The sequence below is a fragment of the Primulina huaijiensis genome, chromosome 2 (assembly GCF_012295235.1).
Source record: "Primulina huaijiensis isolate GDHJ02 chromosome 2, ASM1229523v2, whole genome shotgun sequence".
Taxonomy (NCBI): Eukaryota; Viridiplantae; Streptophyta; class Magnoliopsida; order Lamiales; family Gesneriaceae; genus Primulina; species Primulina huaijiensis.
In genome coordinates this window covers 2,215,501-2,228,367 of record NC_133307.1, presented here as the reverse complement: position 1 = coordinate 2,228,367, position 12,867 = coordinate 2,215,501, and the positions used below count along the sequence as shown (strand labels likewise).

Genomic DNA, 12,867 nt, shown 5'->3' with positions numbered 1-12,867 from the left:
CGCTCAGTCTTGTTTCTTAGACGTCGGGTACCGCGAGCCACCCATTGTTTCGACAGATTAGCGTGCTTCCATGACATTGCAGGTCCATGTCTAGTTAGAGGGTGTGAGCCACCAACTGTCTCGGCGGATTAGCGTGCTGCACCCTAGGCGTCTTAGTCTGAGTAAGAGATATCCACTTGATCCTTGATACCCAGTCCATGGTTTATGCATGCACATATATGTTTGTATACTCATAGTGTACGTACTGAGCGATGTATACTCATGTTGTACGTACTGAGCAATTTGTCGCTCATGTTCTTGATTTCATCTTGGATACCATATTCCAAGGGGCATGTTCAGGCTTGGAAGAATCAGACGACTAGGGCGGCGTCTAGCTTGGAGTGGAGATCAAAAACCATAGGAGGTTTATCTGTTGTTGTTTAAGGGTTTTGTTTCAGACATCTATTCGATTTAGTTATATTATACTGATACTCAGGTTTACCATTGGCATAGCGGGTATATCATGGTTATGTTGGATTATGTTATCGTTTCCTTTGTTTAAGGTTTTGATTATGGTTTATTAAGTTTTATTATTGCATGCTAGTTAATATTTAATGAGGCGTGCTGAGTACGAGCGCTATGGGTACGTATTCATTCGGGCTAGCTGAGCTTGGACATGCTTGTTGAGTGTTTTCAATCTACTAAGTATGGGTCGTGGATTTATTGTATTTTCGATGAGTTTAATCAACATATATCAAAATTTTAGATCTAAAAAAATAATATGTATTAAAGATGAAAATCTTGTGATCACTTGCCCTGTTATTTACTTTCAGAAATGGTGTGGCATACGCATGAACTTTACGATATAAATAAAATATAGTTTGAACGCTTAAGATTATCAAGATTTCTCAGTTAGATGAGCGGTCAATACGAGCATTAAAAAATAATATTTTTTTACATAAAAAATAATAATTTTCATATATTACAAAATATTTTATCATAACATAACAATCAAAAAATGATAGTTTTGCACTAAGGTGAGATCTGATATCCATATCACAAATTTGATCTCTGATACGATCTCAAATGGGTTTTTGTGTATGATAATAGATACAAATAAAAGATTTTACCTTTTGTATTTTGATCCGCACCTAAATTATTTTTATGTGCTCGCACTAAAATTTATGTCAATTTGTAATTATAGTTGGACGATTTATATAGCATAAATTTATATGAACATATATGACCACATCATTTTTTAAAGTTACATTACTAGTTGATTAACTAATTCTTCAAGTCTAATTATTTTTAATAATGAAACCATATGAAAATATGAAATCATGCATTGTAATAAGTTTCCAAAAGAAAATGATGTATTCTATATCAAGCTATGACTTTTTTTACTGCATAAAATTGGTTGACATTTATCAAATTGAGAGTAACTAAATTAACTAATTTTCCAAATATCTTGCCAATGTTAACTTATTTTTAACCACTCAACCGTCAAAAAATCCTTGCAAATATCTTCCTCTCGAACTCAAATCCAAACAGCCCCCCCCCCCTCCGCCCCCCATGAAATCTGTTCATACACCTCTTCCTCACAGCGTAGCTCCTTCGACATCGGTAATGTCATCTATATTGCCTCTAACTTCATATTTTACGCTCCCTCTACTCCACAACCCGCATTTGATAAGTTCAACACCCTTGAAATCATTGTCGAAATCCCACATATGCTTCTCATTTCCACCTTCAAACCAGAACCCAATTGGGTACGGTCCTCAGGAAGAAGCGCGGTGGCTGAGGGAGGAGCAGAGGTGGTTGAGGGAGGAGCAACGGTGGCTCAGGGAGGAGGGAAGGTGGAAGGAAGAACGCCAGCGGTTGGTTCAAGAAATAAACAGCCTTAAGCTTAGAGTACAAGAACTTGAGCAGCTCAATTCTTTTCCAGCAGCCTCGGTTTCTGACACTGTAGGAAATATTGCTAAATTACTGCAGGTATGTTAAGAAATGGGGTTCTTTTTTTTTTCTTTTTTTTTTTGTATTCTTATCATTTGGATTGTTCATTTTTTTTTTATTTGTGATACTTTCTTTATATATGAAATTGTTAAAATGTGAAGAATTTAAATGAAATTTTCTTCAGTATTGTTCGAAAAATTATCTATCAGAAGAGATGAATACAATTATTTATACAGCAAGCCCAAGTAACTGTGTAAGTGTTACTTTAATTGAAGAAAATAAAAGAAAACTTTGAAAAGCAAAGCACGTTTATACCCAACTATATAACCAACATACACCCCTCAAGCTTCATACAAGTTTCGAGTACCAAGCTTGGATAGCGGATAACGATGCTGATCTTCCCCCAAGCTCTGGGTAAAGATGTCTGTAATTTGATCTGTGGTCGAAATGCGAGCAGTTTGAAGGAGTCCCATCTTGATTTTCTTACGGACCAAGTGAAAATCTATCTCAATATGTTTAGTATGCTCATGATACATCGCATTAGAGTCAATGTGAAGTGCTGTCTTATTGTCACGGTAAAGAGTTGTTGGCTGAGTGACCTCCATATCATGCAAAATCCCATGATTCCAAACAATTTCACAGGTGGTAGTGACCATAGCTTGGTGTTCGGCTTCGGCCGAAGAACTTGACACTGTATTTTGCTTCTCGGTTCACCAAGGTAATAAGGAATCACCAAGTTTAATACAGAATCTAGTCAATGAACGTCGAGACATAGGCAAGATGCCCCATCAGAATCACAATAAGCGAAAAGGGACATAGAATTTTATGCTTTCAACAAAATACACAAGCCAGGAGAACAATTGAGATATTTTACCACTCGAATAACAGCATCCATGTGAGATTTCTTTGGTGAATGCATGAATTGGCTAAGATGCTGAACTACATAACAAAAATCAGGTTGTGTGATAGTAAGATTGAAACGATCAACCAACCTTTGATAGGAATCTGGATTGCTCAGTAAAGGATCATGAGAACAATTAGGTTAAACTTGTTCGATAATGGTATCCATCCCCACAGTTGTCAATTTCTTATTTTGTTCCATAGGCATATCAAATGGTTTGCTCCCAGCTATACCCATATCCTCAATGAGTTCCAATGCATATTTGCGTGGATTGAGATAAATTCTTTCAAGTGATTGAGAAATCTCAATCCCCAAAAAATATTTCAATTGCCAAGATCTCGAATTTGTAAATGAGAGTGCAAAAATTGTTTCAAAGCTGCAATCAACTCCTCACTACTCCCTGTGATGACAATGTCATCCACATAAACAGCTAGGATAGTGACATGCTGAGAATCTCATCTTGTAAAGAAAGAGTGATCATGGTGGAATTGTGTGTAACCAGCAGCATGCATTATCCCTGGAAATGTATGATTCCACTGCCTTGAAGCCTGCTTAAGACCATATAGCGACTTGCGCAAACGACACACTTTATGATGACCTCGAGTGTGATAGCCAAGCGGAAGCCTCATAAATATCTCCTCATCCAATTCACCTTGAATAAAGGCATTAGCCACATCCATTTGTGTAAGAGACAAGTTATTAGTTCCTGCCAAACTACGCAAGCATCTGATGGTGACAATTTTGGTAGTAGGAGAAATAAATCATGGAAATCAATTCCCGGGGCTTTGAATTTATCGAATGTCCCATCCGGATGATACTTGACTTTGTACACACATCGACAACCAATGGATTTAACATTATCAGGAAGATCAACTTCATCCCAAGTATGTTTAGAATCCAAGGCCGCAAGCTCTAATTCCATAGCCTTTTTCCATCTAGGATCTTTTGCTGCCTCATCGTAAAATCGAGGCTCTGAAGCTGAAGAAATGGCATCCATAAAGCTTTGATAGGAAGGAGAGAATTTAAAATAAGGAAGGTGTTAAGAGATTGGATACATGCACTGAGTTGAATTACTTTGAGGAATGTAGGACAAGAAAAATCTTGTGTCTACAGAGGAGCTGTTCTTGTCCTGCAAGATCTTCTCAATGGTGGAAAAACATCATTATTATGTAAAGGCAAAACTGGAGACTCATTTGCAGGTGGAAGGGGACAATCATCTATTGGAAACTTTTCTGGACAAGTGGATGAAGGTGGACATGGAGGAACAAAAGGCACGTTCGTGGCAAAAAAGGAACAAGTCCTCATGAGAAACAATATCTCGTGAGACAACAACTTTCATGCTTTGAAGATTCATGACTTTATATCCCGTCTAGACACAAGAATATCCCATAAAAACACAAGTTGTGGCACGAGCAGAAAATTTGTTCCTAATGGTGGGGGAAGTAACATAACAAAGACATCATAAAGTTTTAAGATGATTGTATGATGGAACTTTGTGAAATAAGATTTCGAAAGGTGTTTTGTTCCCTAGGACAGGACTTGGTGTTCTGTTGATAAGGTAAACTGATGTCGATACACAATCACCCCAAAATCTTAGAAGAAGAGAAGCTTGAAATCTTAAGGATCGGGCTATGCCAAGGATGTGTATGTGTTTGTGCTCAACCACCCCATTTTGTTGTGGTGTATAAGGACAAGAGCTGAAATGAACAACACCCTCTGAGGCAAAAAATTTACTACACTCAGATTTGAAAAAATCAGTTGCATTGTCTGATCTAATGGACTTAATTCGAGCAGAAAATTGGGTGTTCACTAAAGCAAAAAATTGCTTAAGGATCCTGAATACATCCAGCTTAGACAGCATGAGAAAAACCCAAGTTCCTCTTGAAAAATCATCAAAAATCTCCATTATATGCAGGTTTACTAAATGGACCCTAAATGTCCATATGTACGAGTTGAAAAGGGGACAAAGATTTTGTCAAGCTAACCTTTGGAAATGCCAACTTAGATGGCTTCGATTGAGGACAAATAGAATAATGTTTTAATTATATATTCTTTGATAGAAAAGGTAACAAAAACATCCTGGAAACAGACATATGTCCTTATCTTTTGTGCCAAGTATCACATTCAACAGAAATAGAATCCTAACACACAAAATTATTCTGGTAATGCAAGGTATTACAACTGGAATTAAAAGAAGGTAAGGAAGTCACAATGCAAAAGGAGCTGGAGTGCTGAAATAGTTGATTGATAAGATGATACAACCCATTCTCTTCTTTACCAATCCCAACTATCCTCCCACTCGTTAAATCCTGAAACAGGCAAAAACATGGAAAAAGGTGACAAAACAACTATGAGCTTTGGTAAACTTAAAACGGCTAGAAGATTGAATTGAAAATGAGGGACACAAAGCACATTATGCTAGGTAATTGATGGAGACAAGGGTACTGAGCCAATGTTACTGATGAAAATCTTATTATCATTTGGCAATCTGACAGAACTAGAGGAATTGACCATGGACTTAGCACTTTGCAACAATGATGGACATGTAGTCATGTGTTCATTTGCACCAGTGTCTATAATCCAATCAGTACAAAATTTCAGAGGCACATTACCTACCATATTAGCAGCTGGAGTATTCAAGCTATGGGCGCTATGGCCTCCCAATAACTTCATCATCTCAGCATATTGTTCTTGGATAAAAACCGGAACAGAGGAAATGCTATCAGCGGTCAATTCCTTAGGATTATTTTCTTCCAATTAGTTCACTGCTACAGCAGGCTTCTTTGGTTTTACATAGCCCTTTGGATTCCTTCTATTATCAACACGAGGTTGCTGTCCATAGAAGCGATATCCTGGAGGATATCCAATCAGCTTGTAGCATGTGGATTTAGCATGTTCCGTCCAGTTGCAATATTCGCAATAAAACTGATTTTTCTTTGGCTCCTCAGCTTTGTGTTGTGTTGTGTCACTTATGGATTCACGCAAACAAGCCTGCACAACATGTTTTTGTAGCATGTATCCGTTATCGTTATACAAAAATCGTCAACCCAAGTTCCTATAGGACTTCATCATAGCCCCGTACAGATCATTCCAAACATCAATTTTAAACTGACTAGGGATAAGACAGAGTTACATAATTGGTTCTAGAAAAAATCTAGGTAATTTTTAGATATGTTTCTGATATTGACCGTAAACGTTACTTTAAATTTGTACGGACAGTAAAGTGTGCTTTTTAATTAGGTTTTTCCACTAATGAGATTTAGTTCATAGCTCAGATGGGGTTTCAATAATATTTTTCCATCAAACTGGGATGGAGCCAGGAACTGGGAAGAGGGGAGGAAATTGAGTGATTGTGGGTGACTCTCAGTAAAACCAAAACGACATGTAGTTTCTTTTTAAAAGAGTGCAATTGTCGCCGTGGATCCTGCTTTTGTTATATCATGAAACATAAGTATTATTTTAGTGGTTGAAACATTGCTTAACATTCATGTTTTAGAGCCTAGAAATATTGAGTTCTGTAGTCTCATCATAGACAGACAGACGTGATCCCTTTCTTCATGAACATATGATCAAAGTTTTTATGAGATTTAGAACTTTGTTCGTAATGAAACTTCTTGCACAAAGTGATCTCAATTTAACTTAAGATGCTGAGTAAAATATATTCTAAAGTTCGATACAGTAGATTATAGTTGTTGCAAGTATCACATGACACATAACTCTCGTTGTAATGAAAATTATTTATTTTTATTTGTGTTTCTTCCTATGTATGGCCATTGGTTCTCAGGTGATTCCGTGTGAGTGACAGCATGATTTTGATGGTGATGAATACTTCAGTTTTTCTGCAGGTTCTGAAGGATGGAGATTCGGGGAAAACTTTAAATAGAATTACTGAGAGTGGTTCGAGTGCCGTGCCACTAGTGGTCGAGGCAGCTATAAAAGATGAGGAAGTTGTCATTAAGGAAGTAATAAGTGTTTCCGATGGAAAGGAGATAGCGAAAAGGAGGGTGAAATTGAGGAATGGATCAGAAGGAGAAGAAGTACGAGCCTTGCAGGTATGCTGTGAGCTTCTATTTTGTTCTTCGATATTTTTTCCTCCATGAAATTTACTAGGAAGGAGACATATTCCACCCATGTCAAGCAAAACCTAAAGTTCCTGAATAGAAGGCTTTAAACAAGTTAAGAGTGTGATTGTTTTTATATTATATGTGACTACTACACTGTCTTGGAAGTATTCTTCAACTTGTTCTTTCTACTATGTGACTTGAACCAAGGATATGCAAAGTGTTCTATAATACATGGGAATAGTCCATTGCATATTGCTACAAAAATAGATAAACAGCTTCCCTTCGAGTTTCAGTTGAAAGTTGATTTAAGGCTAGTACGGTGGTGAGCAGGTGAATATTTTCCAGTTAATTCTGTACCATGCTACATGGTCGTTTACTTGACCAGCAGTTGATCTAGTGAGCCGTGTTCTTATTAATTAAAGTAAATGTGTTTTGAGATAGCACATGCTAAGACTTTCAATTGGCGTTTTACTTGTTAAGACATGTTTACTTGGTGTTTGTTCACGACTTATTTTTGTGGTTGATTTCTTTGCTATTAATTTATTTTTTGGATGAGAAATCGGGATGGGTTGACTATGAAAAAATTTGTGATAATGTTTGGATGGTTTGGTGAAAGTTTATGCAACGGCTAGTGTACTGTATGAGTGTATAGTGCGATTGTGTTGAGAAAATTGAGGAGAAAAGACAGATTATATGATGGTTATTCTATTTTATGTCATCTATGACAGGAAGCTTTGCAGAAACTTGGATTCTATTCCGGTGAAGAGGACATTGAATTTTCTAGCTTCTCAAGTGGAACCGAGCGCGCTGTAAAAACCTGGCAAGTATGTCGTGCTTTACTAGAAAATCTAAGTAAAAACTCATCAAGAATCAAGTTCTTCTGCCTAAATTAGTTGCTACCTTCTCCTAATTTTCTTGACAGTCCTCTATAGGAGCACGAGAAGATGGCATAATGACTCCAGAACTTCTGGAACACTTGTTTATGGAGCAAAAATTCGGAAGTTCTGGCCCTGGAAAGACCAAAAATAAAGAAAATAAATCTGCTGGTGCAATGAAGGTGCTGTGAATTTCTTGAAATGTGATGTTTTGCTATTCTGATTGAGAAAACCGGAGGTAGATAATATTATTGTAGGTCTATCTCCCGAAGACTGAGAAATCCATTTTTCTAGAAAACTACTGGCATCATATGAACATGAAAGCCGAGATATTAATGAATCCTTGCTCCTTCTTTTGCAGCCCGAGATATAAATTAGAAAGCCTTCATAATAAGATATGTTTTTTTCATTTTGAACCATAATTTATTTTAAAATGCCGATGCGAAACATAAATACTTCCACGGGGCAGTTGAACATATTATAAACATGGTTATGTAGTCTGTTTATCTAATTTTTAATTTTTAGGCAGTTCATGTAATTTTAAAATTTAAATGATCTGGAATATATCGTAGACTAGGGCTCATATAACGCTTTTATCATATATTTCTCGAAGAGCGAAAATGGAGCCCCAATCTCTTCCACTACCAGTATATCTGAAGTTCAGAAGATACAAGGTGAATTTTCCAAATCTCCACGAGTCTTTCTTCTTGGAGAGAATCGATGGGAAGAACCTTCAAGACTTTCTGGAAGTAGCAAACGAACTGGACCAATCAAGACTGGCAGCAGCAATGCTACAGTAGTAAAGTGCCTTGCATGTCGTGGAGAGGGACGTGTTTTGTGCATGGGTACACAGACTTTTCTTTCATACTTTCCTGGTTTACAAAATTTATATAATTTCCTAATTTTCATTTATCCATAGCTAAGAATTTTGTTGGCTTTTTTCGGCAGAATGTGATGGAACGGGTGAGCCAAACATTGAGCCACAGGTTAGAAAATGCCTTAACCTTGTCGTAGTTCTTCATTTCTATTACAATTTGTGGTAGCCAGACTTCATTGGTTTAAATATACATGGAGCATCCTATGCGATTTGGAGACCCTAAGGCACATTATTGTTGTTAATATAACATTACATTTATGCCACTTACATACTAGGAGTGTGTCTGTATTTAGACTTAAAATGAGGTGGTTGCGATAGCGTCGTTCTTTGACATGTCACGTTTTTTTCCCTAATGAGTAAGATATGTGGTGCAGTTTCTGGAGTGGATAGATGAAGGAACAAAATGCCCTTACTGTGAAGGTCTCGGATTCACCACATGTGATGAATGTGGGGGGAGCAACGATTGCTGATGCTTTATAATATGCACACACACTGCATAGGAGACACTTGATTTGTTCTTCTTGTTCCATATATAGAAATGTGTTGTTTCACAAGCAGAAGAAAAAGTTTTTTTATTTTTTTTTTATTTTTTGAAGTTTAATATGAATACAGAAGCCACATGCTTTTCCAGAATACGTGACAAAAACTCCTTCCACTCCCTTTTTTATGTTGCTTAGAAACATGTGGGGTGTCCTTAGAAATTGGTCGTAACCGAGTCTATCGACTTTCAGCTCTTAATATCCAGGAACCACAACTTCTGTGATGGATCCAGGATTTCAGACTATGATACAAGATCACACGAAGATCGGTGACTCGATAGATCTGGGGTAGGAGTGAACTTAACAATTGTAATTAGATAATCACAATAAAGATTTTAAATTTAGTTTGTGTTTGGATTGAGTAAGTGAGGGATATTAAATTCCACTTTAGTTCTTCAGATAATTTTTTATGTTTTGTATACCAGATGATGGAGGATATATTAATTTAATAAAGTACCATTGTATTTTTAATTATTTATCAAATTAATTTCAAAATATGTTATTAATCTATTCTTTATAATGACATCTCTCTTCCTAGTTGAGAACATAAATCAAACGTGAATAAAAAAAATAAATTGTACTTGAATCGATGAATTTGATTTGGGGAGGGATTTGAAAGATTAATTTTATGTCTCAATCTCATTATGTTGAGACAGTTTTGAAGAAGTTTAATTCATTCGACTTTCTCCAGTAAAGATGCTTATGGACATGAGCATTCATTTGGGTAAGAATAATGGGGAACCAATATCCTAGCTAAAATACTCTATAATTATTGGAAACCTTATATAAATTACAAATTGTACTTAACCGAACATCGTCCTGTGCGATAAATAAGTTGAGTGATTCACAAAAAATCCAAGTGAGTTTCATTGGAAGGCTTTGATCAGGGTGCTTAAATATTAAAGACACCTTAGGTACCGTTTGGTAACCTGTATAAGTGGTTATTTTGTGTTAAATTCAGATTTAGTACCATGATTGGTACGAAGAGAATGTATGTGTGCTTGTGTATGGGCCCGTTACAATGTACTGTATGGCATATATTATCAATACCATCTGCAACCCAAGACAATTATATGCAATATGTACAGTTCCATGTAGGTACACAAACACATTTTACCGCATTTATTACAACATTCGCCGAGAAATCTCATTTTTCTTCTTTCCGCAGCCGTAAATGGGAATACAGCATCCATGAAATTCCTGTAAGAATAAAACTGGAAGCCATCTACTATCTTCTTACAAAGGGTTAGATATTTTCGTATCCATCATTTTTACAGAAGATCTGATTATTTTGTTTGTGTTTTTTCCGAGACGAAGGAGAAAGAACCTACTTTGTTCACTTCTCTGTATTTTTGTTGGTTTCGTTACATTTTCGTAGTACTTACTTCCTCTTTCTTATGGATTTTTTTGTTGTACAGCTTATATACTTTTTGCGATATACGTTGTTATATGGTGTTCTTGGTTTTTAGTAGACCACTTTAAATGGTTAGAACTTGTGGCATAAATCTTTCTGTCATGGCTGAAGTACATCGTCACATCGCAACATTTGTAGCGGTACACCAACATTTGAGCAGGTCCTTCATGTTCTTAGTGTTGTTAACACGTTTTTTGACGAAGTTTGTAGCACGGTCGCCTCGTAGATACCGTAGAAGAGACCGTTCTTACAATTTTACTGGGAGAATACCTGCTCAAATCAACCATCTACATAGGATTATTGAATTAGGAGATGTGCAGTGTGTTTTGAATTTGAGAATGGATCGTAATGCATTTGCACGTCTTTGTTATTTGGTAAAAAATGTGAGTGGCGTAGTGGATTCGAGATATGTTCGTATTGAGGAGAATGCGTCAATGTTTTTATCTATTTTAGCACATCACAAGAAAGTTAGAGTAATTGGTCATGATTATTTACGAAGTGGACAAACAGCGAGCTCTCATTTCCACGAAGTACTCCGTTCGATTCTCAAAATACACCCCCTACTACTTGTGAAACCAATTCCAGTGGATGAGAATTGCTCCAACAATACGTGGAAATGGTTCAAGGTAAGTGTCTTTACTCATTATATAGACGTCATGCATTTAAATTCATCATCTGAAGCATAGCAAACACAAATGTTTTTGCGACTAATTTGAAGTGTATGAACAACATACATAATAGGGTTGTTTGGGTGCATTGGATGGAACGTATATAAGTGTCCAAGTACCAAATAAAGACAAAAAGAAATACAGAAATAGAAAAGGAACATCAACAATAAATGTTATGGGGATATGCAATCGTGACATGCAGTTTATTTACACACTAATCGGATGGGAAGGATCAGCGACAGACGCTCGTGTTCTACGTGATGCAGTTAATCGCCAAGATGGGATAAAGATTCCAAGAGGTTAGAACTTCTCTGTCGTAAGTGCTCTTAAGGAGTGTAAATGTGTTTTTGATTATGTTTCGTTAGAAGGATGTGCTAAAGATTTCAAGAGGTTAGAAATATACTTTGTTGGTAAGTCACTTTTGGAATTTTTTATTTGTTCTCGTTAACTTTTAATACTATTGTCAAATGACAGGATGTTATTACTTGTGCGATAATGGCTACCCAAACGTTGAAGGATTCTTGACGCCGTATAGGAGAACTTGATACCATATGGATCAGTGGGTGAGCGGTTCTTTTGCACCCCAGAATTACAAAGAGTTTTTCAACTCTAAACATTGTCATGCTCGTAATGTTATTGAAAGAGCATTTGGGTTATTGAAAAGACGGTGGGCTATTCTTCGTAGCCCATCGTTTTACCCCTTGAAAGTTCAGAATCGTATAGTAATGGCTTGCATTCTGCTACATNTGCTCTTCATTCTCAGTTTGTTCCTCGTTCTTATCTGGGTGGGAATGTAAGGGGTGAGTATTTTGGGAAATACTCAGTAAATGGGGGCCGATCGTGCATAACAAATATCGAGGATATACATACGAATAAATTATCGTAATTTCAATATTAAGCATGTTGAATCAAATACTAACAAAATACGAATATAGCACTGAAAATCATCTCATTTTCTATGGTTTTACTGATCAGTCCCCTATATGTTACTCCTCTAAGGGGCGAGGCCAAAGGAACGGTTATTATAACCCACCGCATCAGGGCCTAAACAGAGAATATCAAAGTTCGGAATTTCCTTTACCATTTCTAAATCGAATCATTACAGTGCATTTCAAATAATTCAACATGCTTTCAAATATTATAACTGATATCGAACAACGAATAATTCAGGGGATTTCATAACAAATGGAAACGAATATATCATGCCGATCGAATTTTCAAAGTCATATTTAATTTATTTTCGAAATATATCATGCTCATTTAAAAAGAAAATAAGTGAGCCAAATCCTTTATATAATAATTTATATATTCAAAAGTCCACTTTAAAAATAATCAAATAAGTGGACCATATTTATTAAAAGAGTGTAAATATCAAGGGCCACTTAAATAAATGTAAGTGTGCAATTTTATTTAATAATATCAAAAACAAAAGAAAACAAAGGAGAAAACCCACTTACGGATTTTGTTTGGCTTAAAACGCGATAGGGAGTGTAGGAAATCGGGCGATACTCGGACAACTCCTAGTCTCACTCTCGGGTGGCTCCTGGATAAGCAATACGCGAGATAAAACTTGAAAACTAAGCTCCATAGATTAACT

At 36.4% G+C, this 12,867-nt stretch overlaps 2 protein-coding genes across 4 annotated transcripts; both read left to right on the top strand.

The window, feature by feature from the left end:
* Nucleotides 1-1,525: 1,525 nt before the first annotated feature.
* Nucleotides 1,526-9,537, top strand: LOC140963804 (protein disulfide isomerase pTAC5, chloroplastic). Of its 2 annotated transcripts, XM_073423221.1 has the most exons (8): nt 1,526-1,971; nt 6,679-6,885; nt 7,626-7,721; nt 7,820-7,954; nt 8,386-8,617; nt 8,721-8,758; nt 9,024-9,132; nt 9,381-9,537. In XM_073423221.1, the coding sequence occupies exons 1-7, from the start codon at nt 1,552-1,554 to the stop codon at nt 9,117-9,119; spliced, it is 1,224 nt and encodes a 407-aa protein (XP_073279322.1). In that variant the 5' UTR covers nt 1,526-1,551; the 3' UTR covers nt 9,120-9,132; nt 9,381-9,537. The 2 variants fall into 2 exon arrangements, with proteins under 2 accessions (XP_073279322.1, XP_073279315.1); XM_073423214.1 differs by lacking the exon at nt 9,381-9,537 and having other exon boundaries at nt 9,024-9,284.
* Nucleotides 9,538-10,340: 803 nt separating this feature from the next.
* On the top strand, nt 10,341-12,010 carry LOC140963792 (uncharacterized). 2 transcript variants are annotated; one of them, XM_073423202.1, is made up of 4 exons: nt 10,354-10,433; nt 10,658-11,228; nt 11,344-11,569; nt 11,745-12,010. In XM_073423202.1, exons 2-4 carry the CDS (start codon nt 10,671-10,673, stop codon nt 11,813-11,815), a joined length of 855 nt encoding a protein of 284 aa, XP_073279303.1. In that variant the 5' UTR covers nt 10,354-10,433; nt 10,658-10,670; the 3' UTR covers nt 11,816-12,010. The 2 variants fall into 2 exon arrangements, with proteins under 2 accessions (XP_073279295.1, XP_073279303.1); XM_073423194.1 differs by having other exon boundaries at nt 10,341-11,228.
* Nucleotides 12,011-12,867: the final 857 nt, after the last annotated feature.